Below are 24,594 nucleotides of genomic sequence, written 5' to 3'. Positions count from 1 at the left end.
GTTTCTCCTCAACTCCACTGGTCTCTTCTCACCCATTGTGGTGCTGTCCGTCAAATCTCTCGACATCATCAGCACTGAAGTCATCTCCAATTCCCTGTCTCAGCAGATATTCGTAGTCATGGTGGATTCTCCTAAATTACATCCCCCATTTTCTCCTAATTCCTATTTATCCTCTTCCACACTTTTTATCTATTTAGTACTAATTATATAATAATTATTTGAGATTAAACTACTGTTATTTAACTTTTTAAATTTAATTTTTTTTGTACTAATTGTAGTTGTTGTATTTTTGTTCTATTTTATTGATTAATATTTATCAGATATTAAACTATTATTTGAGATTACACTATTTATTGGCTAATTTAATATATTTCTTAGTATTTAGAGTATCTTTGTAATTATTGTATTTTTATTAGTTATTTATTGTATTTTCATTATCAAGATATTTTCAATAATGTGTATTTTTGCTGTAATTTTTCAATATTATTAGAGATTAAGCTATTGTTATTTATTAGATATTTGACTACAAGTTTAACTAAAACTAGGAGTATTCACAAGATGGTTTGATTCGGTTCAATTGTATGTTGTTTTTCCAACCAAATCGACTTGGTCAAGTTAGGGAGTTGGTCACTTGAAAATAATTGACCGTTAGTGAAAACCGGCCAACTCATGTTGTATTGGTTTGGATTGATTTTCGGTTTGGCCGATCAATTCAAAAGATTTAAATTAAAAAAATCAATTTAAAATTAAAAATTACAGTGTCATTATTAAAAAAATAAATTTATGATATAAAATATTTTAAACTAAGAAATATGGGAAATTTTCCACTTTTTCGTATTAAAAATTTTATTTAAAATATAAAATATTAATATATATCTATGCTTAGGTCGTTCGATTTTGGTTGGTGTACAAATGGCCAAAGCGAAATTGATCAAACATGATCATGTTGGGAAATTGTTGAACCAAAACCAACTAGAAATACTAGAAATTTGGGTTGGTCGGTTTCATCAGTTTGATGAAAATCCCTAGCTAAAATTAATTATTGTTATTTTTGTTTTGTAAAAAAATTATTAAAAATAATATATATAAAATATAAATAATTATTAATTATTTAAAAAGTTAAAAATATAAAACAATTGTATACTCTTACATGTTTCCATTGTTTAGCTTTCACTTAACAAATCCCATACATCACACAAGTCCCCGCTAATAAGTCCTTAAAATAAGGAATGCCAAATGCGGCCTTGGCCTCTGAGCTTTGTTTTTGCGACAAAGACCTTGCCCTTAACCCACTAATGAGTAGACCATCTATAAGGACTAGGATTAGTTTTTCTTTTCTTTTTTTTTTCTTTTTCCTTTCGCCAATCCAAATTCATGACAAAAAGGACAATAAATGGAGATTGTATGCTTAAACTGCATTTTGGCATTGAATATTTCAGATTTCAGTCAGTTGGAAAAATTACATGGGCTAACGATTAGCACATCAGAATAAAATTGTTGACATGCATACTTTGAAAAAGGAAAATTCAATCTCCTCATTTGAATAGGAAAGTAGATCCCGTAACTTTAAACCAACAAGCCCATGATTTCAGTATAAAGAAGCTACAGATGATCCATTTGCAGTTGGCACTAACCAGAGTTCAATTCACTTCACTCTTTCGAGCTAATAACCAGCAAACTTAAAATTCCAATTAGTAGATACTGCAAAACAAATGCACTTGTTACTTATAGGCAAGGCACACTTGTGAATTTCCTTTAAAAATGTTTTTTTTTTTTGATTTACCCAGTATGCAATGCAAGCAAGTGTTATTATTTTAATGCTAAAAAAATAGTAGATTGCAGGTCAAATATCTGATAGCTAGAACAGTTACGGTTTCACCATATAACAACAGTATATCAGCATACAAGACCCAGACTCGAGGAAGCTGAACTAACCATTGTAACCATTAAGTCACAATGTTGTCTCAAACCAGCCGAAGAGAATGCAATAGCATGAGGATAATTATCTTCTCTAACTAAGAAATTTTACCCTAGGTTCATTGACTGCTGTGTCCCAAACTACCTGCATCTAATAAACCATTGTTTCAGGATAGTACGGTTTTCTACTGGTGGTTGAAAAAACCTGTAATGTGGTGGAGAAAAACTGTTCTCAAAGTGAAAATTGGTGTTTTGAACCATGTAACCAAAGGAGTGTGTTTTGTATAAATTCACCCATGGCATCATGTTTGCATCAGCAAAAAACTCTTTCCTGGTTGAGAACATGAGGTTTTGGAATGTTCAAAAACTAGAGATATTTGTGGTTCTATAGTCATGGGTTTGTGGTTCCAGAATCACAAACCAATCTAAATGAATGCCCAAAGAAGGTTTATGGTTATAAATCAGATGAAATATTAACTCAACCACGAGTATAAGCTTGTAATTAGAGAAGAAAACTATAATTAACTCAGAGATGCTTCCTATGTATTATTTATGTCAAGCATTGTTGGATAACAAAAATTAAACTATAAAAATGCTGAAGCAATCTAGAAATGCCCCAATTACCAAACCTTGATTATAGGCTTCTCAGTCATAATTATAGTTGCCCAACCCACATAAGGCAGAAACCTGCAACATATTCATATAAGCAATATTAGAAGGCAAGTAATAATAAATGAAATGAAATACAGGACCAAAAATTGAGAAGATGTTAACCCACACTGTTCAATCCACAGTTACTTCCTAAATGAGGCTTAGCCCTCAAATCAGACCACACTCTAATTACCTGAAAAAAGATAACTTTGTCTTTTTTCAAGAAAAAAAAAAAACTACCAAGCTTTATCCCGTATTTACATCCTCCAATCAGGTAAATTTATCCCATGCCCCATTTAGGATGCCTGGATCAATAGATTGGTTATTACATGTAAACAAATTGTACCCGTAGATGGTAATGAATCTTATTTATCTACTACCAACCATAACAATCTGCTAGCATAAACAATGGCTCTATTTTGAACTTGAAATCCTTACCCAATAACTCTCCCTATGACATCACGTTGTTGAAGCCATAACTGACCATTGGCATATATTCCTCCATACCTGTCATCATATGGATTATTATCCCCTGAAAAGGATAGCACACAGAGATGGCATACATTATATCCAAGAAACAAATGAACTGAGAACACAATCAGGGAAAAAAGCAAATAGATAAGAAAAGGCAAGAGGTCATTGCATGGAGTAACTGAACTGAATCTGAAAGTGAAAAATCTACAGGTCAGGAAACTATAATTAAATGGACATATTATGCCGGGCAGCTGAAGGGAACAATAAATACCTCATGTTTTTACCACTATCTACCATTTAAGAAGCATAATATACCAGAAGGGGAGCAATCAAGACATAAACCAAAAAAGCAGCAGCAATGAAGGCCTTTGGCTCATTTATCTAAAACCTCTAATCTTTTCTAATAAAAGAGAGTGCTAACATGTTACACCTGTGACATCTTTTTTTTTTATCAGCTTGTTACACCTGTGACATCATGATCCATGATCATGAGAGTTCGGCAAATGTTTTAGAGCCGGCTGTGAACTTGACACAATCCTCCTTCATCCTGACTTAGGACTGGCAGTGTAAGATAAGCTCACACTGGTGAAGTTGTCTTACACCTTTGACACTTGGGAAAATAAATAAAAATATAACTCGATCCACTTATGAAAAACAGCACTCAATATTAATATGACATTGCAATTACTGTAAAGCCCAAAGGTTACACACATACTACATGAAGGGAAATCCGTGGCTGACTCTCTTGCAAATTTTGCAAGTGACCACCTAGGCAGGTATTCATTTACTTCACTTTCAAAGCCGCTGACCTGCTCTATATCAAGCTTCCTTGAGGATGCATTTTTCTTCCTCATTTCCAGTAATGGCCATTTATTTTTCTCACTATTTCAGAATGCATAGAACATTTGTATATTCTGCCAATCATCCTCTTGTTTAGCTTCTTAAGAGGGGTAAGGTATTTATGCCACTCCACTGGAGTAAATTTAGAGACTTGAAAAAAAAAGAAAAACAGTTCCAATAGAAAATCCTTAAAACAAGTAAATGCTATATGGTCATTCTCTAATTAATATTGATATTTGATTGAAATGATAATAGCAGAAGTATTAGAGCGATTACAAGTTTAGGATGTCTGGATCACAGTAGAAATGGAATTGAAAGACCAATTTGGCAAGTTTCTGGATTCTGACTTCACTTCACAATCCAATTCTGTAATGGAACAGAATTTCAAAACTAGTGGATTTCCCCATTTTGTGTTCTAGTAGACTTCCTTTGAATTTCAACAAATTGGCCAACATGAACCTAATTTCTGTTTTCACTCCCATAAGTCCGTTATTTGAATTTCACCAAATTGATTCCTACTAAGCTGTCAGAAGTGGTTCCATTTCAAAGATACTCCCAATTGGTACCTCTTTTTGGATGGAATTGTTGATTGCCTATATCAAAGCACTTCAGTTCACAGTGTATAGCATGTTAATAAGGGAAGAAACCATGGTGTATCTATTGCTTATATTTAATTTAAAAAAGGAACATACACCCTCCTTTTTATTAAACATTTTTGTCAAATACAATGGTGGACTTTTAATATATTATTTTATTTTAAATACTATACTTCCTACTCCGAGAACTCCTCTGCTTCACTGGTGTTGGAATACATCTTGAAATGGCTACTGCATAACATCAGCAAGACATGTTTTCCCTATTTTAATCCATATCTTCTAACCCTACACGGCATCCAATTTTTTTCACTACTCATTTTCTTTATTTTATCATTTTAACTCTATTTCTCTCCTTTCATCTATGTTCCATCAAACAAAATCTCTTTCCCCTAACCATTTCACTCAATAGAATCCAAGTTGGCTTTTTCTCTATCCATTTTCTTTTCTTCTCTTTCCAAGTTCAAACTTTTATCACTGCTTTTGGTTATATTCATCATCAACATGAATTCAATTGTTATCTGATTATATTTGATGGGTTCATTCTCACACTCAAATAGCTTGTCAAAATTTTAAAAGAAAAAAAAAAGGAGAAAAAAGGGAAAATCATGAAGGCAGCATAAAACTCATCATATTCTCATAACTATTATTTATGGATTTTACCCCCATCAAATGTATGACATATAAATGTGGTATCTCTCATCATGACAAAAAACAATTTCCTTTCCTCTGCTGACAGGACATTTAGAATCTGAAGTGAAAGCAGTAGCTCATATTAACTAAAGCAAGTTTCTTTCCTTTCACAAACATATCTGATTATCATAGTCTGCTAAAAGAAAGGCATAGAAACAGAAAGGGTCTATTTAGTTATTTATTTATTTGTTCCATAAGTACACTACCTTTACATTTGATGTGCATAGCATAATTAATAGCGTGAAAATATGCCCTTAAGGAAAAGAAGAAAAATGGCCCATAGTAGTTTGTTTCAAGAACTGATTATATGCACGAATAAGTGCACCTTAAAGGAACATAAAGTGGTAATGGCAGAAAAAAAAAAAAAGTACCTTTTGTGAGAAAGTTGATTTCACCAGTATCCCTTTTTACATGGACCTACAACAAGAAAATTTTAATGGGATAATACAAAAACCAGCAGACAGAATACATTGATAGTGATAATCAAAATAAAATACATAAAATTGATGATCAGATAATGTATTTTCTTCCCTCCTTAAAGGAAATGTGACCTTTTTATTTAAGGCTTGCTTAATGACTCGGGTGTTTCGTAAGAGGAATCAATTTTCCAATTCCACTTTTTCATCTCGCTGCATCAGCCAGTTCAGCAAACCACCCTGAGAAATCGCAACTGGTAAACCAATTCTTCAAAAATCAATAAAGTGGTCACTCTTTATTTTTGTTTAGGGGAAATTCTCAAAACTGAGGTAGATAGCATCCTGGAATTAGGGGCAATTCTTGAAGTGATTTCTGACATGAAAATGACAAACCTGTGCCAATAATATGCAAACACCTACTGATTCTTTGGAGAAAATGGCATTACCCAACATGAGCTTCTGGAGAAATTGGTGATTTCCCAAATGCCTCAAAATAGGTGGTCACTGAGGAATCAATTCCTTTTACCAAACACTAAGTAACCGAGTCAAGTGCATACCAAGGTTTGCTAATTGTCAACATATAGCAGATAGTCTTGCGTTAGCAGTTGGTAGGAGAAATTTTTTCAACAGGTAATAGAGAGGCAGGGTTTCTTTTCATCAGTATAGAAGTGGTCAGTGTTGAGGACTGTTTTATATTGTCCCCTTTCCATTATCATTGATGGGTAGAGGTTACCTTTACTTTTTACCATATTAATAAAGCCTCTTGAGTAAAAATAGTCAAAAGCACAAAATCATTATTGTGAGTTCCTGAATTGAAATGACTGAGTCAACCAAATTGAAAACAGGTCACTGAAGAGGGGAAGGGAACTTTTCCAAATTCAGCCCATAATTCAATTTAGGGCATGTTGAAGAGAATCTAGTTATTGGTTGTAAACATTTATATTTTGTATGACTTACTTTTTGTACTTAAATATCAGAAAAGTCTTTTAGATCCATCCATAAAACCAGTTCTAGTTATTAGCTGGTTCCCCATCCCCTGAAGAGTTGTTAAAGCAGTGTTGCTTGGTCTAACTTCACATAAAATATTGAGCCCTTTCATCAAGGGAGTTGCTGTTTTCATATTAAGGAAGATGACATTCCTTATGAAAGAAATCAGAATAAACAAAATCTTTGCCAACAAAACAAAGGCTGATCTATCCGATAAGTCATATTATTTGATTAATTGGGCACATGTAAATCAAAGAGTACTTTAACTAAATGCATCAAAGCCACAAGGATATTATTTGGAAGAACGTAAGCATTACCTTAACTACACGATGAACAATTGGAATATCCCGTCCCTGAAATGAATTGAGAACAAATAAACCTATTAAGTTGATAAAGAAACATCAGCTTGAAAAGAAAAAGTGGCATGATAGGCAAAAATGGAAGACCCAAAAGCAGGCCTACGCCTTAAACTATAAGGAATAAAAGAAAGGAAAAATAAAACAATACTCTTTTCCAATCATGAACTTTTATACATTAATTATAAGCCATATCAAACAAAATGTAGTATAGAACGTAAACAAAGCCTCCCAGAAAGTGACATTTTGAATAATACTTTCAACTACAAACTTGCTGAAATAAGTGAAACTTGGTGTTGCTATTAATCAAAAAATTCCCATGCTCTGGAAATCAAACTTGGTTCAGCCATGGAGCTTCTGTGACAAGGATTTTGAAATCAATATATTTATCCCTCTTTTAACTCTCATGAAGAAATATGGACAACACTAAAATGTTGTTGACTTCAAGGATGCCATGCATGGTGTGGACAGCTTGATAAAGGCAAGCAGATACAGGAAATGTTCTTGCTTTCTGCCAATGAATGAACTATATTTATGTCATTAGGCCTACTGATTTTGTTGAACAACTCTTCTTAGAATATGTAGGATATTCAATGTATGCAAAGAATATAAAACTGGATTTAAATAATAACACTTTAAATAAACACAAAATAATAAAATAAATGCGCATATCTACTCCCATTGATGTGTTTAATAAATTATTGTGGATGTCAGACTTGCACCTTAGTTCACTAAATGAAATCAAGGCTCAATTTGTTTGCAGTGCAATTTCATTTGCACTAGTACAAATGCATGGGAGTGCAAAGGAGAAGTGTGCAGATTCTTGCCCTCCCATTAATGCTTTAGCTGGTGTGGTGGGACCTTTTTTTTTATAGTGAATGCTCAATTTATGGTAGTTTTTCGCAAGAGAGTCAGACTTTTCAGTCATACTTCTTGTTAGATGTTTGGGCTGTAAAATCATGCTTCAGTACACCGTTGTACATCCTCCCATGTACACCCATTCCTTCCTATCCTGATGCAAATGAAGTTTCTTACCTTCTAAAAAATGTTAAACAACTCATTGTGGCATTGTCATGACTTTATTCAGATGTAGGAACAATATGTCACCCTGGGAAGGGAGAGGGAGAGAGACAGAGAGAGCATAAGCAGAAGTACAATCATAAACAACCCAACAAGTAAAAAAAATACTACATTAAAGAAAGTCAAAACCAAATCACTTGTGGAGTAAGATAAGCACATGAAAAGTAAATAAATTAACAAGTTTGTTACAAATATGCATGCCATATACAATGACATGAAAATGAGAATGTGCATAATATACGGGTTTTCACTGAATGTTGTTAAAGTGAAAACAGAACCTTAAAGTTAACACATTAAATGAAAGTAATAGCTTGCAAAAGGTCAAAAAAAAATCTACATTAGCTTGTAAAACATAATTCACATTATAAAAATTGTAAAAGGTTCTTTCTAATTGTTTACTTTTATTGTTACCACAAAGTTAGTTAACATGCTTAGGGAAAATTTAAAAAAAAAAAAAAAAGGCGGGGAAATTCGCCGTATTGTTGTTACACGATAGCAACTCACCCTCTTAAAGCCCGGTTCCATGCTTCCAGTAAACACAACTACGACTGGTGAATCACTTCCACTTAACAATGTCCATAACTTCCATATTATTAGCACAGATGACACCAGCACTCCTAAAAGACCAATGGAGTGTTAAAGTAACCTCAAGGCACGTAATCCGAAAATCACAATCCTATAAGTCCACTCAATAGCACATGAATCTCCATATCTCAACGACATGGAACAAATTCGAGCAGAAAACGAACTTCACCAGGCTGAGATTGGAATCCATCAAATTGATATGGACTATGGAAGACTGGAAGGAAAAAGAACTGAGAGAAGTCTCTTACCAAGGCTAGTAGCTTGTCTTGCTAGTTCGATTGCTTTCCCCGAAAATCCCATCTTATTCCTCCTCCTCTTCTTGATTAATTGACCTCTCTCTCTCTCTTCTTCTTCTTCTTCTTCTTCAAGACTCAAGAGAAGTACCAACGGTTAGAAGTTCAAAGGATGGAAGAAACGAGGAGCTTTCCGACCAAGACTTTATATAGTCTTCGGTATGTAGCCAAAAGTTCGTTGACGTGTAAAGCATAACGGGGTTTAGAGGAATCCGAATATGCTCCCCACACAGCACTCTTCACACCAACCTCACATACTTTTGTGTTATTATTTATGAGACCCGATCTGCTCCTTACCCAGTGCGCTTCACACCGACCTCATAGACACATCTCATTTGGGAACATTTCTTGTACTTGTACGTTATTATTTAAGAGAGATGTTTCTAATGCATGGTGAGATGTGGCTGTGAGTCGGTGTGAGGCGCCATGTGTGAAGAGCAGATCGGGTCTGATTATTTATAGATGTTATGTTACCAATGCAGGGATGTGCTGTGAGGTCAGTGAGAGGTGCGCTCTGTAAGAGCAGATCCCAATTCAGTTTGGAGGGGTGAACCTCGCCTGATTGCTTCATTGAGGTATCATTTTGTAATTCACCGAGAACTATGTAGGTTGAATGCTCCGAATTGGAATATGTTACTCACATAGCGCTCTTCACACCGACCTCACAGTCACATCCCTTCCCATATTCGAAACACTCCTATGAATAATGACATACCCACCGGACATAACAGCTACACATAGGGAATGTCTCTCTTTTCATTCATAGAGAAATGTTCCCAATACACAGCAGTGGTGTTCCCTGGGTTTAGATGTGGGAATAAGTGATTCCTGATCTCCTACCCACAAGAACTCTACCCACAAAACACTAGCCCGTGCATTGGAAACATCTCCCCATTCATGCTAACATGCAAGAGCATGAGATGCGATCTCATGTGGGTAGAGTAGTCATGGATAGGAAATTGGGACTCAAAACAAATAGTGGGTAACAGATCCAGAAACCCATAGATATAAGATATAAGTTTGGAGAGATATTCCTGATGTACAGCCTGAAACATGCTGTGAGGTTGGTGTGAGGAGCAGATCTGATACCCCAACCATAATATAAGGTTTAAAGATAAAAATTAAGAAGTCAATACTGCAAAGAGTATAAGGAAGCACATGTTTCTTTTAGCAAAGTGACTTGAAATCCAATCCCGCGTGCAGCTGAGTTGAGTTGAGGGGTTATGGGTTGGGGGATGGGCTACCCCATAAAACATTTCAAAAAAAAAAAGAAGCATATGTTTAAGAAATGCGTAGTGGAGTATAAGAGAAATGTTTTAATTAATAGGTTACATGAACGATGTACACTTGAGAAAATTTGAGAAGTATTAGGCAGGCCAAAAAAAAATAAAAAAAGAAAAGTGTTAGGCAGGCTATTTGTTTTGGGATAGCTTGACACCCATGTCATTCCAACATGTCCATGTAGTCTTTAAAGTATAATTATGAAAGTCTGAAAGATACCATTAATTCCAATTAACGCCGCCCTCCCCTAATTAACTCCAATGTACTCGTCGAACTAATTTATCCAGTTAATTCCATTAATAGAATTTGTCTCTTTATGAGTTTATAGCTTAGACTTGCTATCCATGTGTGTTTTCGTTTTGGAATTTATTTTAGTTTTCCAAACGTATTCATATTTTAGTTTTCGAAACATATTCATGTGTTTCTTTATAGGCTCAGTGGAAGGAGTACAAATACAAATGTATACTGTAAAACACTAAAACCTTGTATGTATTTGTATTATGTACTCTTTACGAACTGAAACTGAGCCATAATCTTTTCACAAACTTTTTATCAAAAAAATATTTTTTTTTTCACAAACATGCTTTCCAAAACATTTCCAACTATCTCTTAAAATTGCATTTCCAATACTCTTTAAGATACTAATACTTTCTATTTTGTGTCCAATCACCAGATTCACCAGCAACAACAGTATATCATTCCCTTTTCCGATTTCACAGTTTGGTTCGTTCCAACATTCAATTTGAAAATAAATTGTTTTTTAAAAATCTAACGTCAAACGGTATTGGCAATTTCGTATACTTCAAAGTAAACCCTGCGGCACAATAAAAAAAAATGAATTTTTTTAAACAAAAAAAATACATCATTTGATAGCACTCCCTAATAATGCAAATAAAAAGATCCCCTGGTCTGAATCAGATGGCAAAGTCATCATAGAAAATTCGGTTTCCATCTAGATCTCTGAATTTCGCCGGTCAATATTGTGCCTGCTTTTTCCTACATGTATCCATCTGACAAAATAAGATGAATTGACTTTCAGTCTAATCATAAACAATAGCCCCCCCCCCCCCACCCCCCCCCCCAACCATTCTTCAATTATCAATCACACCAATTAAATAGGTAATGGATTAAAACTGCAAATATAACCTACAATTTTGAGAGCTGCATCAAAGTTTTCTTCTTAATCTGCTACAAAATGGAGATAAAAGTCCAAAACTATACAAGATTGAAAACAATGCAAATAAAATCCCTAACTAATCATGTTTTCTCGATGATTGGTGGAGGATGTTTTCTTTTTTCTCGTGTTTTTGGGCTTCACGGCATCTCTCAAAGTCTTCTCTCCACTCCATTGTCCCATCGCTGCTGGTTCAATTGGCATAGGAGTAGAAGAAATAACATCCAAAGATGCATCCTCGGGCTCGATTTTAGTGGACTTTTCACAACTTGCCCCTCCATGCTCCTTATTCCTTGTTATGTTTCCTGCATGTCATATAAAGATTATAAGATTTGGGACAATCTAACTCACACCAAAAATACATAAACCAACAAACAAACAACAAATGCAGCAAGTGCCAAGATTGATTCTGCTTCGAAACCAGCTCCAAGGAGACGTTATTTGGAAGGGCTATTTTTTAAGGATGGTTGGCCATTTGTGCTTCTTTCCTACAGGAACCAAAAGTCCTGCTTCAACAACATTGTTTGATAATGTGGTTAACCAGGACATTCATCCAGAAAAGGGAGAGGTCTCGTTAGGGCACACTGGACCAGCCTTGTTCAACACAACCCCACCCCCAAAAATAAAAAAGAAAAATAAGAAAATAAACCATTTTTATTTTCCTACATAATGTTAGTTACTCAAAAATGTAATATTCCAGTCATCTAGATCTCCTCTAAAGAAAAAATCTATGATGTTGGAAAGACATGATATCAAAAAGGTTTTGACCAATCAAAACCCCGTCAATTTTGATGAAAACCCACCTGATTGGTTACAAGCTTTTCCGATATCATGTCTTTTCGGCATCATAGTCAAACCCCTCCTCTAAACATATCAACAATCCCAAAATTACCATGTTGTTCCAACTTTCAACAGGTATAAGTATAACAAATCAATCTGTAGAATATCATGTCTTTTCGGCATCATAGTCAAACCCCTCCTCTAAACATATCAACAATCCCAAAATTACCATGTTGTTCCAACTTTCAACAGGTATAAGTATAACAAATCAATCTGTAGACCAAATGCTTTAACATAAATCGATAGACTTGTGGAGCTGAATACCAGATGAAGAAAGAGAAATTTTAAGGGAAATTGGATCAACGCCCTGTGAATCTGGATCCCTGAAGTAAAAAGAAAAGAAAACAAGTTTTCAATCTCTCAGAAAGGTGGCAATTTGATACCAGGAACATACTACATGAAAAATGAGAAAAAGAAAAAGAGGAATCTCATAAACTTCACAAGCTCTTTGAAGTATTAAGGACCGTGCTAGTGGATGAACAACAACACTTGACTACTAATAATAACAATGATAACAATGATGATACCCTTCTTTTCTTGTTGGCCCAAAATTTACTCTTAGTGGAGGGGTGGCCACTGTCAATTTTATTAATATTTAAATAAAACCCATAAGGGGGATGTAGGAACCCCCAAACCCATTATTTTGTACTATTTTTCAATCACTAGATTTTTAATTAGCTCCAATCCTTCCATCAGATTAGGAAACCCAAACAGTCAAGACAAATCACTTGAGAACAAAAGCCAACAATTCCAACTCTTCAACAAACTATGAAGGCTTTTTTTATCGGTAAAATCAATGAAAACTTTATTAATATAGAGAAAATTTACAAAGAGAGCAGCCTCGGCTGCCTTTTGAAAAATAGAGAGCACCAAAGAGACAACCCCAGAAAAAACCCTACTAGGTTTACAACCAAGCCCAGAAAATCTGATCTCTTCTAACCCCTTGTTTTGCTAATTGATCTGCCAGACTATTTGTCGATCTTGGAACCCACCGGATTAGAGTTTGCATATCTTTTGACAGGCTTCTGAATTTTTTTTTTAATTTCATTTCTGAACCACCAAGGGCTCTTTTTAGAGTCCCCTTCAATTATTAATTTCTGAATTCCTAACTCCCTTGCCTTTTGTAAACCATACAGAACTGCCTCCAGCTCAGCTCTTATGGAGATCCCTTCCCCAATTGGTCCCAAGAACAGTCCCAAGAATTCTCCCTCATTATTTCTTAGCACCCCTCCTATTCTAGAAGGGCCTGGATTACCAATACTGCTCCCGTCAACATTCAACTTGAGGAATTCAGGTGTTGGAGGACCACACTGCTTCACCACTTTCTTCTTGGATGAGGACCACCCTGCAATCAACCTCCAGTTTCTGAGTAGATCATCAAGGGAGCAAGTACCACTAACACACTTACAGTTTGCAGATGACACAATTCTTTTCTGTGAAGGTGGGGACATAAATTGGATAGGGAACCTGAAATTGGCCATACAATTATTTGAGCAGATGTCCAATCTAAAAGTGAACTTTGATAAGAGCTGTTTGGTGGGAGTGAATTTGGAGGAGAGAGAGGTTAGTGAATTTGTAGGGTTATTAGGGTGTGCAATTTCGGATTGGCCATTGACTTATTTGGGTCTCCCCTTAGGAGATAATCCCATGAAGGACAGCTTCTGGAACCCGGTTCTGGAAAGATTTTAGAAAAGGCTTGCCTCATGGAGGAAAAAATCTCTCTCTAGGAGGGGAATCACTTTGATTAGGTCTACCCTAGCTAACCTTCCTGTTTACTTTCTGTCGGTGTTTTAAGATTTTGTTAGGTCCCAGAAACTTTACACAATTCTCAGACTCGCAGCAGAATTCACACAACTAAAATATCAGCAAAGAAACTGGTATTCATTCAGAAGAAAGGAAGAACAGTAACAGTTGGTCAGTTCTTCGAGAGACCGCCGGCTCTCCCAATCACTCACAGTATTCTTCACTCAACAAAAGCCTGCCTTGCCCATCCCCCAAAGACCCTTCTTATATTCTTCTGACAGCATAATTGATTCCCCCCCCCCCTAAATGCCCAGCTGGCCTAGTTATAAATGCCCAACACTCTTCTTATTCATAACTGACATAGCTATAAATGCCCCAAGACTCTTCTTATTCCCTTCTGACTTCCTCTATAAATGCCCAGCTGACAAGCCCCATGTGTTCAATTATTTCCCCACTTAACCGTTTGTTGTCCTTTCCCTTTTCCTAGCATACATAAGATTTAATTGGGGGCCTATCAGATTCCCGCAAAGGTCTCAAGTAGAGTGGAAAAGTTAATGAGGGATTTCTTGTGGGAACCAGGAGAGGAGAAGAAAGACCATAGGGTGAGTTGGGAGGTGGTAACTAGAAGCAAGCAGTTAGGAGGGCTTGGGATTGGGAATATCAGGAAAAGACACATGGCATTGTTGGGGAAATGGTTATGGAGGTTTCCAATGGAAAGGGACAAACTTTGGACGAAGATTGTGGCTAGTATAAATGGGCTGGAAGACAATGACTGGGATCCAGGAATCTTGGCAAGGACTACAACTACTTCTCCTTGGAAAGCCATTCATGATTTGCTTCCGATTTACTCCCCTTGGATAAGGTATGATCTAAACTCTGGTAATCTTGTAAAAATCTGGGAGCAGCCTTGGGTTGGGGACTCATCTCTGATAGACCAATTTCCTTATATGCTTTGTCAAATCTGAAGAATGAACCCATTTCTTCTTTCTTAGTTCCTTCTGATTCTGCTTCCGGTTTTGGATGGAATCTAGGGTTGAAGAGAACAATAAGGGATACGGATTTGGGCTGCCCATCGTCTCTACTAGCCACCTGTTAGAGTCGGCTGTACAAGGGTAGTACAGCCCTTTTATGTTTAGTTATATATGTACTACTCTGCTGATGTGGCTCTCACTTAAGTGAGGGCACAATGGTAATCCTTGTATATCTTAGAAGAGTATAAATAAAAGAAGGGCCAACTAGAGGTTTTGAGATTTTTCTCTCTAGTTCGGCTGAGACTTTTCTCCTTTTTATTCTCTTTCTCCTTCTCCTTCTCTCTCTCTTTTCCTTCTCTTTCTTCTGATCTGACCATATACGAACATCTAATCTGAGTTTTATCATGGTATCAGAGCCACGATAATCAGTTCAGATCAATTGTCTCCTTTTCTCTCTATTATGTGCATTCCTCTCTAGGGTTTTGCAAAATTCTCATTGATATTTAGAGAGTTTTCCATAAAGGAAGAAAAGGACTAGTCATTTTCTCCTTTTGGGGGTTTACATGCCTCCAATGAGTGCAGTCATTGTGGTTTTGTGTGGTTGGTAGAAAACCCTCTACTCGCAATTCGAAGAGGGCTGGTTTTGTGATGGTGACAGTGCAGACTTGGTACCCTCTACTCGACAAGTACATGATCTTCGAACTAAGGTGTGGTATGTAGCAAGTTTCTTTTATATGTTGTAGAACTAAAAATATTATTCATGAGGTGTGTTGTGAGGGTTTCTAGTGCTGACAGTAAACGGCAACAGTAGTGTTGTTGCTAAAAGTGGTGAATAGTTGTGAATATTATTGCTGAAACAGTGGTGAATAGTTGTGAGTGTTGCTGCTGAAACCTGGTACTAGGAACCCTTGTGGTGTTCAGTCATTTGTGTGGAGTGTGGTGATTTATTAGGGCAGTAGAGTAACAATTTAGTGGTACAACCTCCCATTGTTTTTTGTTGTACAGTCATGGGAGACAGCAGTGAATACAAATCAAGTGTGATGGTGCCTTTTGATTATCTGAATGTGCAGATGACCTCTATAAAACTAAATGGTAAGAATTATGTCCCTTGGGCTAAATCTGTTGAAGTTTTCCTGAAAGCCAAAAAGAAAGTGAAACATGTGAGGGAAGATAAACCCTCAATTGATTCTCCGGGATATGATGAATGGGAGCAGAAGGATGCTCAAATTATGACTTGGCTATGGAACAGCATGAAACCAAAATTAGTGTGAACTTCATATTTTTAGATACAGTCAAGGAAGTGTGGGATCATGCAAGGAAACTATATTCTGGACAAGATAACACTACCAGGGTTACCAACTGTACCGAGAGTATTTCAATCTGCAACAAGGGAATCAGAGTCTTGAGGACTATTATGCCAGTATGAGAAATTTACGAAATGAGTTGAATGTTTATCATCCTCTTACACCTAATGTCAAAATTCAGCAACAACAAAGAGTGCAGTTGGATGTGACTAGATTTTTAGTAGGGCTGAAATCTGAGTATGAACCCATAAGGGCACAGATATTAGGTGGATCTGCTCTTCCCTCTCTTGAGGAAGTGTTTGCTCGTCTTCGAAGGATTTCAATTGGACCCACAGAGACTTCCACTATGTCAGATAGGTCTGCATTTGCAATTACGAGAGGGGGAGGTCGTGGTGGTAGATGGTCGTGGTAGTGGTGGTGGACCCATGTATGGTCATGGTGGTGGTGGAATGTATAATCATGGTGGTGGTCGTGTTGGAGGACGAGACTCAGGAGGAGCCCGTGGTAGGGGACGTGGTAATACTCAGAGAAGGTGTATTCATTGTGGTATGGAGGGACATACTATTAACTTTTGCTACGATCTCCATGGCCCACCTTAAACCTGGGCGAATCATGCAGCTGTAAATGGTAGTAGCTCAAGACAAGAATCTCAAGTCACTGAACAAATCCCCACTACATCTACAGATACTTCCAGAAAGGAGATGGTGAGTGTTTCACGGGATGAGTATGAGTGGTTATTCAAGGTACATCTCAACAGAACATAGCTACCCTTGCACACACAGGTACGGCTTGTCTGGCGTCCACATCTTCCCGTTGGATTATAGATTCTAGAGCTTCCAATCATATGATTGGAACTCCATGTGTGTTTTCATCCATTTCTCTGTCCTCCACTTCCCAATATGTTACTCTTGCCAATGGCTCTACATCAGCCATATGTGGTGTTGGTAATGTTGACATTAACTCATTATCCCTCTCCTCAGTTTTATATGTTCTCAAGTTTCCCTTTAACCTGATGTCTGTTAGTAAATTGACTCATTCTCTTAATTGCTCAATAACTTTTTACCCTTCCTCTTGTGTGTTTCAAGATCTCAAGACAGGGATGAAGATTGGTGGAGGGCATGAAGCTGGTGAACTAATATTATCTTGATGGAGGTAGTTCGACAACAGTTCTTTAGTCATCTCTCTCCCCTCATCAGTGGCACTGCAAACTTGGACTTAAACAATCTCCCCGTGCATGGTTTGGGAGATTTAGTGAAGTGGTGAAGAAGTTTGGAATGAAACAGTGTCAGGTTGACCATTCCATACTCAGCTATGAATCAAATGCTAGGAAGATTCTCTTGGTGGTATATGTAGATGACATTGTTATCACAGGCAGTGACAAACCAGGAATTGACAGGTTGAAGACTTACTTGCATGATCACTTCCAGACAAAGGATCTTGGCAAATTAAGATACTTCCTAGGGATAGAGGTTGCAAGGTCCAAGAATGGTATTAATCTGTGTCAGAGGAAATATGTTCTTGATTTGCTAGAGGAAACAAGGTTGTTGGGTGCCAGACCAGCTGAAACACCTATGGAACTGAATGCTAGATTAGGTAGTGATATAGGTGAGGAGTTTGAGGATCCGAGAAAGTACAAAAGGCTGGTGGGTAAGCTTAATTACATAACCATCACTCGACCTGATATCTCATTTGCGATCAATGTAGTGAGTCAATTTATGCAGAATCCAGGAATCCCACACTCGGAGGCTGTCCTAAGGATTGTGAGGTATTTGAAGGGTGCTCCAGGTCGTGGTTTGTTGTATAAGAGTGGAGGAAGTCTTGAGATAGAGGGATACACGGATGCTGATTAGGCCAGGTCCATATCTGACAGAAGGTTCACTATAGGGTATTGCACTTTTCTTGGTGGGAACTTGGTGACATGGAAGAGTAAAAAGCAGACAGTGGTAGCAAGAAGCAGTGTAGAGGCTAAATATAGGGTTATGGCTCACACAACATGCGAACTGGTGTGCTTGAAGCATCTACTAGAGGAGATGGGATACTCGATTGACACTCCTATGAAGCTATACTGTGATAACCAAGATGCAGTTCATATCTCCTCTAATCCAGTGTTTCACGAAAGGACGAAGCACATAGAAGTGGATTGCCACTTTGTACGTGAGAAGGTGCTTAATGGAGTGATAAGTACAGCATATGTGAACACAGAAAATCAATGGGCAGATCTGTTTACCAAAGGGTTGAATCGGGGAAGAGTGGACTACATATGTAACAAACTGGGACTATATGACATATACTCACCAGCTTGAGGGGGAGTGTTAGAGTCGGTTGTACAAGGGTAGTACAATCCTTTTATGTTTAGTTATATATGTACTGCTCTGCTGATGTGGCTCTCACTTAAGTGAGGGCACAATGGTAATCCTTGTATATCTTAGAAGAGTATAAATAAAAGAATGGTCGACTTGAGGTTTTGAGATTTTTCTCTCTAGTTCGGTTGCGACTTTTCTCCTTCTTTTTCTTCTCTTTCTCCTTCTCCTCTCTCTTTTCCTTCTCTTTCTTCTGATCTGAACACATACAAACATCTAATATGAGTTTTATCACCACCCATGAAAATGTTTTCTTAGACCCAAGTAAGGATGACTCCAGAATTTGGACCCCATCCTCCAATGGTTCCTTCCCCTGTGCGTCGTTGTTTGAGACTTTGGTCAATCCTCCTGCTCCCTCTGGCCTTTCCTTCCCTGTTAATGAGATTTGGAGTAAACCCATTCCTCCTCGGGTTGGTAGTTTTTGTTGGGAAACTTTCCTGGGAAAAGATAAACACAACTGACTTGCTTCAAAGAAAGAGACCTAATTCTTGCTTACTTCCCAATAGGTGTGTTCTTTGTAAAGCTAATGGGAAAACAACTTACCACCTTATGGTTACTTGTCCAGTTACTAAGACTATTTGGGAGTGGGCTTCATCCTTGTTTCAATGCACTTGGAATCCCCCCGTGAGTTTGCAAAGCTTGTTCTCAAGATGGCCTAAGAAAAGAGGGAAGATCATGTGGAGAAGCATCAGAGCAGCTGTGTGCTGGTCCGTATGGGAAGAGAGGAACTCATGACTTTTTTCAGACAAGGAAAGATCTATGGAAAATTTAACTGAATTGATACACTTAAGGGTGTCACTGGCTGAAATCTTTGGAGCTCCATGGCTGATCTTTTGAGAAAGTGGAAAGAAATTGCTACCTCGGCTCAGTGCAAAGGACCTCTAGACCTTCTTGGTCCCCCCCTCCCCCTCCTTCAAGATTCATGAAACTGAATTTTGATGGTTGTATGTAGTTTAAGGAATCCTGGACCTTCTGGGATTGGGGGAGTTTTTAAAAATGGGGCTGGGATTATTTATGCTATTTTCTCTGGCCCTATTGGTGAGGGTGACTCTTTTAGGGCAGAGATTTTAGCAGCTTTGAAAGGAATCAAAAGAGCAAGAGAAAAGGACCTCTAGACCTTCTTGGTCCCCCCCCCCCTCCTTCAAGATTCATGAAACTGAATTTTGATGGTTGTATGTAGTTTAAGGAATCCTGGACCTTCTGGGATTGGGGAAGTTTTTAGAAATGGGGCTGGGATTATTTATGCTATTTTCTCTGGCCCTATTGGTGAGGGTGACTCTCTTAGGGCAAAGATTTTAGCAGCTCTGGAAGGAATCAAAAGAGCAAGAGAATTAAACATTCGGTGCTTGAACATTGAAGGGGACTCGGAGGTGGTAATTAGGTGGTTGAAGGAAGACAACAATGGTTTGTGGAGCTACAGAAATGAAAAAAAAAAAAAATTAAATGGCTGAATAAGGATATTGAGGTGAAGTACAGCTGGGTGAAGAGAAGTGCTAATTCCATGGCTGATGGGTTAGCCAAGCAAGGGGTGCTTAAGGATTCTTTGTTTTGGGCCACTTTTTAGCTTTCTTTCTTGTTCTCTATTGTGGGAGAGTTAAGATATTTTACCTCCCCTATCTTGTACTTAAAGTTTCACAATTTTTATAATCTAATAAAGCATTCTGTTATTGATCAAAAAAAAAATCACTGTTTTTACCCAGAGCACCACTTCCACCAGCACGCATTCAAGCACAATCTCAGCACTTCTCTCTTTATCTTTAAAAATTCTGAGATTTCTTTCTTCCCAAATCGACCATAAGACACCAGCCTTAGTGCATCTCCACATCAATCTTCCCCTTTTTCTTGGCCACCTAAAGGTAGAAAGATCAAACAACCTTACCAAACTCCGTGGAGTAATTAACCTGCATCCAAAAGGAGCAAAAATTCTATCCCAAATATAACCTGCAAAAGGGCAAGAAATAAAAAGACGAAGGGCAAATTCACCATCTAAATGGAACAAGACCCATTTGTTTGGAGAGAGGCAGTGAGGCACCATCCAGGTATTTTCCTTTGCAATAAATCGCAAGTGTTGATTGCACTCACTTTTGGGGGAATAGGACGGAACAAGACTTCCTTAAATGGGAAAGAGGCTGAAAGGGAGAGAGGAGCGGCCAAGGCTTCAAAAAAGGACGAGACACTAAAAGCCCCCGAGGGATTACCAGTCCACACCCGAGTGTCTACTCTAGTGCCGTCGAGGAACACCCCTTCCAGCAAAAGAATGAGATTGGATATATGAATCAATTCTGAATCTCTGACATTTCCCTGGAAACTTAAATTCCATCCAAACCCCGAAAGTGAAGGAGAAGGGAATAGGAAGTCAGCAATAGGTTTACCCTTGAGAGATGATAAAGCAAAAAGAGAAGGAAATGTAGTCCTCAAGGGATTTTCACCCACCCAGAGATCTTCCCAGAATCTTACTTTATTTCCCAAGTTGAGGTCATACCTAATGTTATTGAGGAAAAGCAGAAGGATCTTGTGGATTGCTTTCCACGATGCAGCTCTAGAAGCCCTACTAGAGACCCCAGCATCCAACCCGTTCTCAAAGAGCTCATGAATGCTAGTCACCACTTTTGCCCAAAGTCTATCTATCTCCTACGGGAATCTCCACAACCATTTGCCTAATAATGCCCTATTTTTATCCTTAATCCTACCCAAACCCAAGCCACCATTCTTCTTCCCTCTACACACAATATCCCATCTAATGAGATGATCCCACTTCCCTCTCCTGGTTCCCACAAAAAATCCCTCATGATCTTCTCTAATCTTTTGACAATGGGCTGAGGTATTTCAAACACCAAGAGAAAAAAAACCAAGAGGTTTGCTAAAGTGGATTTGATGAGAGTTATCGTACCCTTGATGAAATGTAATTTCTCTTCCAAGTAGAGAGCTTCTATTCAAATCTTTCCACTACTGGATCCCAGAAATTCAAAGATCCAGGGTTAGCACCAAGAGGGAGTCCTAAATATTTCAAAGGCCAATCGCTTGATCCACACCTCAGTTCTCTAACCCGCATATCTATCTCTTCTTGACCCATGTTGACCCTTGCCACCACACTTTTGCTCAGATTTACCTTTAAGCTTGTCGCCTTCTCAAAAAGCCTTAGGTCTCTAGCACATTGATCTCCTTCAGTTTCACAAAAAATGATAATATCATCTGCAAATTGTAAATGGGTGTCCACCACTTCTTCTCTTCCTATTCTCCATCCCCTAATTATGCCCATCTCGTCAGCTTTTGAAATCAATCTGCTAAAGACCTTGACAACAAACTAAGAAGGCTTCTGAATATAATTTCAACCTCTTTGAATGGAAACCAGACAAAAAACAAACCATCAATCTTAAACCTTTCTACAATGATTCAAGTATGCATTGACTTTCTCATTTCTCTTTCAAGGAAGTTGTTGTGAGGGTATGTGCATTCACTTTTGGATGTTTTGTCTGTGTATTCCACAAATGAAGCCCTCACAAACCTCCCTCTTGGTTAGCATTTGTGAACTTAAAATAACAAAGTCAGAATACATTGTAAGAACTCATTGGTGGAGAATGTAGAACTTCCTCTAGTTTTGAAATCCCATTTTTTTCTTCCAAGTACACACTTCCTATACTGGGAACACTGGGCTTTAGTCCAAAACACCGAAAGAAGCCAATAGGCCATATCAGCATATCATTGTAGAGAAGGGTTGACAACTAGGAAACTCCAGGTTTGCTATGAGGTGGTGGTGATGCATGGTTGGGTTCCTTGCCTCCATCAGAATGCCAATAACTTGGAAGCTGATACTTCAGTACAAATTTTTGAATCACCTTACTGATATCATCATTCAAGTGGATGAGGGAAACTCTAACCACTGATTCTCTCCATGAAATCCTTTTATAACTCCTGCTGGGTCCAGCTGTTGATTCTTTCATATGGAAATGTCTGTTGGAGGCCATCGTTCCTTCCGGTGTATCCTTTATGTTGAGGAAAAATCTATGATGCCGGAAAGATGTGGTACCAGAAAGACTTTGACCAATCAAAGCCCCCCATGAATATTGATGAAAGCCCACCTGATTGGTCACCACTTTTATGTTGCTGGTTGATTGGTTGTAAGCTTTTCAGGTATCATGTCTTTTCAGCATCATAGTTGAACACTTATGAAGACAGCAATTTTAAATAAAAACAATACCATAAACCATCTTAATTCCGTAGGCAGGAATATAGACAACATGTCATTGAAGAACCTCCTGTGAGTAGTGGTCTTTTCTTTTGTTTCTTTTCTTTTTTCAGCTATTCAACAGATTCTGGGTGCTGCAGCTGCTGCCTAGGAACATTCGTAGGCTGATCGCGTTTTTCTCTGCTGGAGGCTATAGCACAACCTCCTTCCATATGCTTTGTGCTTGTACATATAAAGGAGGAACTCTTATCTTTTTAAGGGGAAAAAAGACAGCTACAGCAGCACTTATTTGAAGGTTTTTCATAGTTTCATTTCATAGAAAAAGACATGAAAATATGTATGTGGTTTTAGCTCATTAACCATGTAAGCTTTTTGTTTTTCCACTCATTGTAGTCATATCTATATATCACAATAAATCCAAAATATAAATTCCTTTCTGTAATCATGTCGGCCAATCAGTCTAGATTTTTTTTATCAATTCAATCTACAGAATTCTTGGTTGACCACAATTCATTCTGGATCCACATCATTGGCCTCTATACTACCGCTTTAATGAAGTAACCAGGGAAACTGTTTGAAATTCCCCCCATGAATACAAAATTGATAAACAGAGGAAAATTTTGACAATCTCCACAAGGAGTTTCAAAAATTGGTAAAAGGAGGCACAGGAAAAGGGCAATATATGGAAATCTAATAACATACCATCTTGATGGGCCACCAATGGAACTTCTATTGTCACTGCCTGCACCACTTCCTCCTTGCTGAGATTGGTTTTCACTTTTACCATTAATATCACTATTACAGCTCACCTCTGGTTTAATTGCTGACCTCTCCCTATCATGCCTTGAAAAAATGCCTTCTTTCTGAAGAACTGATTGATTACCCTTACTCTCAGGTCCACTGACATCTATAGCAACCATAGAAGGGTGACGCTTGATCTTCCTAAGAGAACTTTCTGTTTTGTATGCTTCAACCTGCTCAAAATTCCAGAAACCTTAGACATGGAAATGGTAAAATGATGAAAGCAGAAGTCTAACAAGGATAGAAGCAAATATGTGATATAACTTCTTGCTTGAAAAGTGGTAATGTTACAGCTATGAAATACACCACAAAAACATGAAACATACACATGGAAACAAAAATGCAAAAGGAAAAACGAAAATGTCCAATGTATTTCCTTCCAATCATTAGAATACTATTGGATCATCTGTTTAGAAGAGAAAAATGCTCAGCACAGAAAAATTCTTCACCACTCTAGCACGAAGTGGTGAAGAGTATTCATGGATGTTCAGAGAGTGGATGGGATGCTGGCACGTCAAGGAGGGCTAACCTAGTTACACCATGGAAAGCAATTCATAAAATTCTTCCACATTTCCTCAGTTGTGTCAGGTATGATGCTTGTTCTGGTAATTCTATTCAGTTTTGGGAGGACGTTTAGGCTGGAGATCTCCCTCTAAAAGACCTTTTTCCATCCTTGTGCTCTATTTCTCTGTATAAAAAAGAGGTGATCTCAAAATTCCTTCCATCGATTTTAAATTTGTCAGCATTGTCTTGGGACTTTGGTTTCCGTAGAAGGTTAAAGGGATGAGGAAGTTGAGAGTTTGTCTACTCTTCTTTGTCTCCTTGATAAGGTTTGGTTGGATCCTTCGAAGCTTGATGAGAGGAATTGGGCCATTAACCCCAATGAGTTGTTTTCTTGTGGTTCCTTTTTCAATTTCCTTTGCCAAACATCCTCTCAACAAAGTTTCCTTCCAAAAAAATCTGGTGTAGGTTGATTCCTCCCAAGGTTATGGCTTTGTGTTGGGAAGTGTGGCATGGAAAAGTAAACACAATGGATAACTTACAAGAAG

General features: G+C 37.7%; 2 protein-coding genes across 4 annotated transcripts in view; both read right to left on the bottom strand.

Annotated features, from left to right (window-relative positions):
* Nucleotides 1–1,403: 1,403 nt before the first annotated feature.
* Nucleotides 1,404–9,008, bottom strand: LOC148849960 (uncharacterized). Of its 2 annotated transcripts, XM_088943442.1 has the most exons (8): nucleotides 8,841–8,967; nucleotides 8,512–8,624; nucleotides 7,997–8,035; nucleotides 6,889–6,957; nucleotides 5,540–5,585; nucleotides 3,007–3,100; nucleotides 2,547–2,604; nucleotides 1,404–1,701 (listed from the first exon to the last, which is right to left on the bottom strand). In XM_088943442.1, exons 1-8 carry the CDS (start codon nucleotides 8,890–8,892, stop codon nucleotides 1,651–1,653), a joined length of 522 nt encoding a protein of 173 aa, XP_088799568.1. In that variant the 5' UTR covers nucleotides 8,893–8,967; the 3' UTR covers nucleotides 1,404–1,650. The 2 variants fall into 2 exon arrangements, with proteins under 2 accessions (XP_088799568.1, XP_088799567.1); XM_088943441.1 differs by lacking the exon at nucleotides 7,997–8,035 and having other exon boundaries at nucleotides 1,409–1,701; nucleotides 6,889–6,924; nucleotides 8,841–9,008.
* A 2,253-nt stretch (nucleotides 9,009–11,261) lies between these two features.
* The window catches only part of LOC148849959 (exosome complex component RRP45A-like), a 28,661-nt gene continuing 15,328 nt past the window's right edge, over nucleotides 11,262–24,594 (bottom strand). For both annotated transcript variants that reach the window (XM_088943440.1, XM_088943439.1), the window contains exons 8-10: nucleotides 23,447–23,718; nucleotides 12,445–12,503; nucleotides 11,262–11,645 (exon numbers count right to left, since the gene is read on the bottom strand). In XM_088943440.1, the coding sequence (XP_088799566.1) occupies nucleotides 11,416–11,645; nucleotides 12,445–12,503; nucleotides 23,447–23,718 (561 nt within the window). In that variant the 3' untranslated portion in view covers nucleotides 11,262–11,415. The remainder of the gene's footprint in view (nucleotides 11,646–12,444; nucleotides 12,504–23,446; nucleotides 23,719–24,594) is intronic.

Source organism: Nelumbo lutea, chromosome 5, assembly GCF_056320005.1.
Source record: "Nelumbo lutea isolate HS-2025 chromosome 5, American lotus-T2T, whole genome shotgun sequence".
NCBI lineage: Eukaryota > Viridiplantae > Streptophyta > Magnoliopsida > Proteales > Nelumbonaceae > Nelumbo > Nelumbo lutea.
Note: the sequence above shows the minus strand (reverse complement) of the source record. Positions and strands in the feature narration are given on the sequence as shown.

What these genes read in the sequence shown, in the direction of transcription:
- LOC148849960 (XM_088943442.1), bottom strand. Translation starts at nt 8,892, where the DNA reads ATGGGATTTTCGGGGAAAGCAATCGAACTAGCAAGACAAGCTACTAGC. An exon ending in AAGACAAGCTACTAGCCTTG is followed by an intron (nt 8,625 to 8,840) that starts GTAAGAGACTTC and finishes TTGGTCTTTTAG; the next exon opens with GAGTGCTGGTGTCATCTGTG. An exon ending in TTGTTCATCGTGTAGTTAAG is followed by an intron (nt 5,586 to 6,888) that starts GTAATGCTTACG and finishes TTCTTGTTGTAG; the next exon opens with GTCCATGTAAAAAGGGATAC.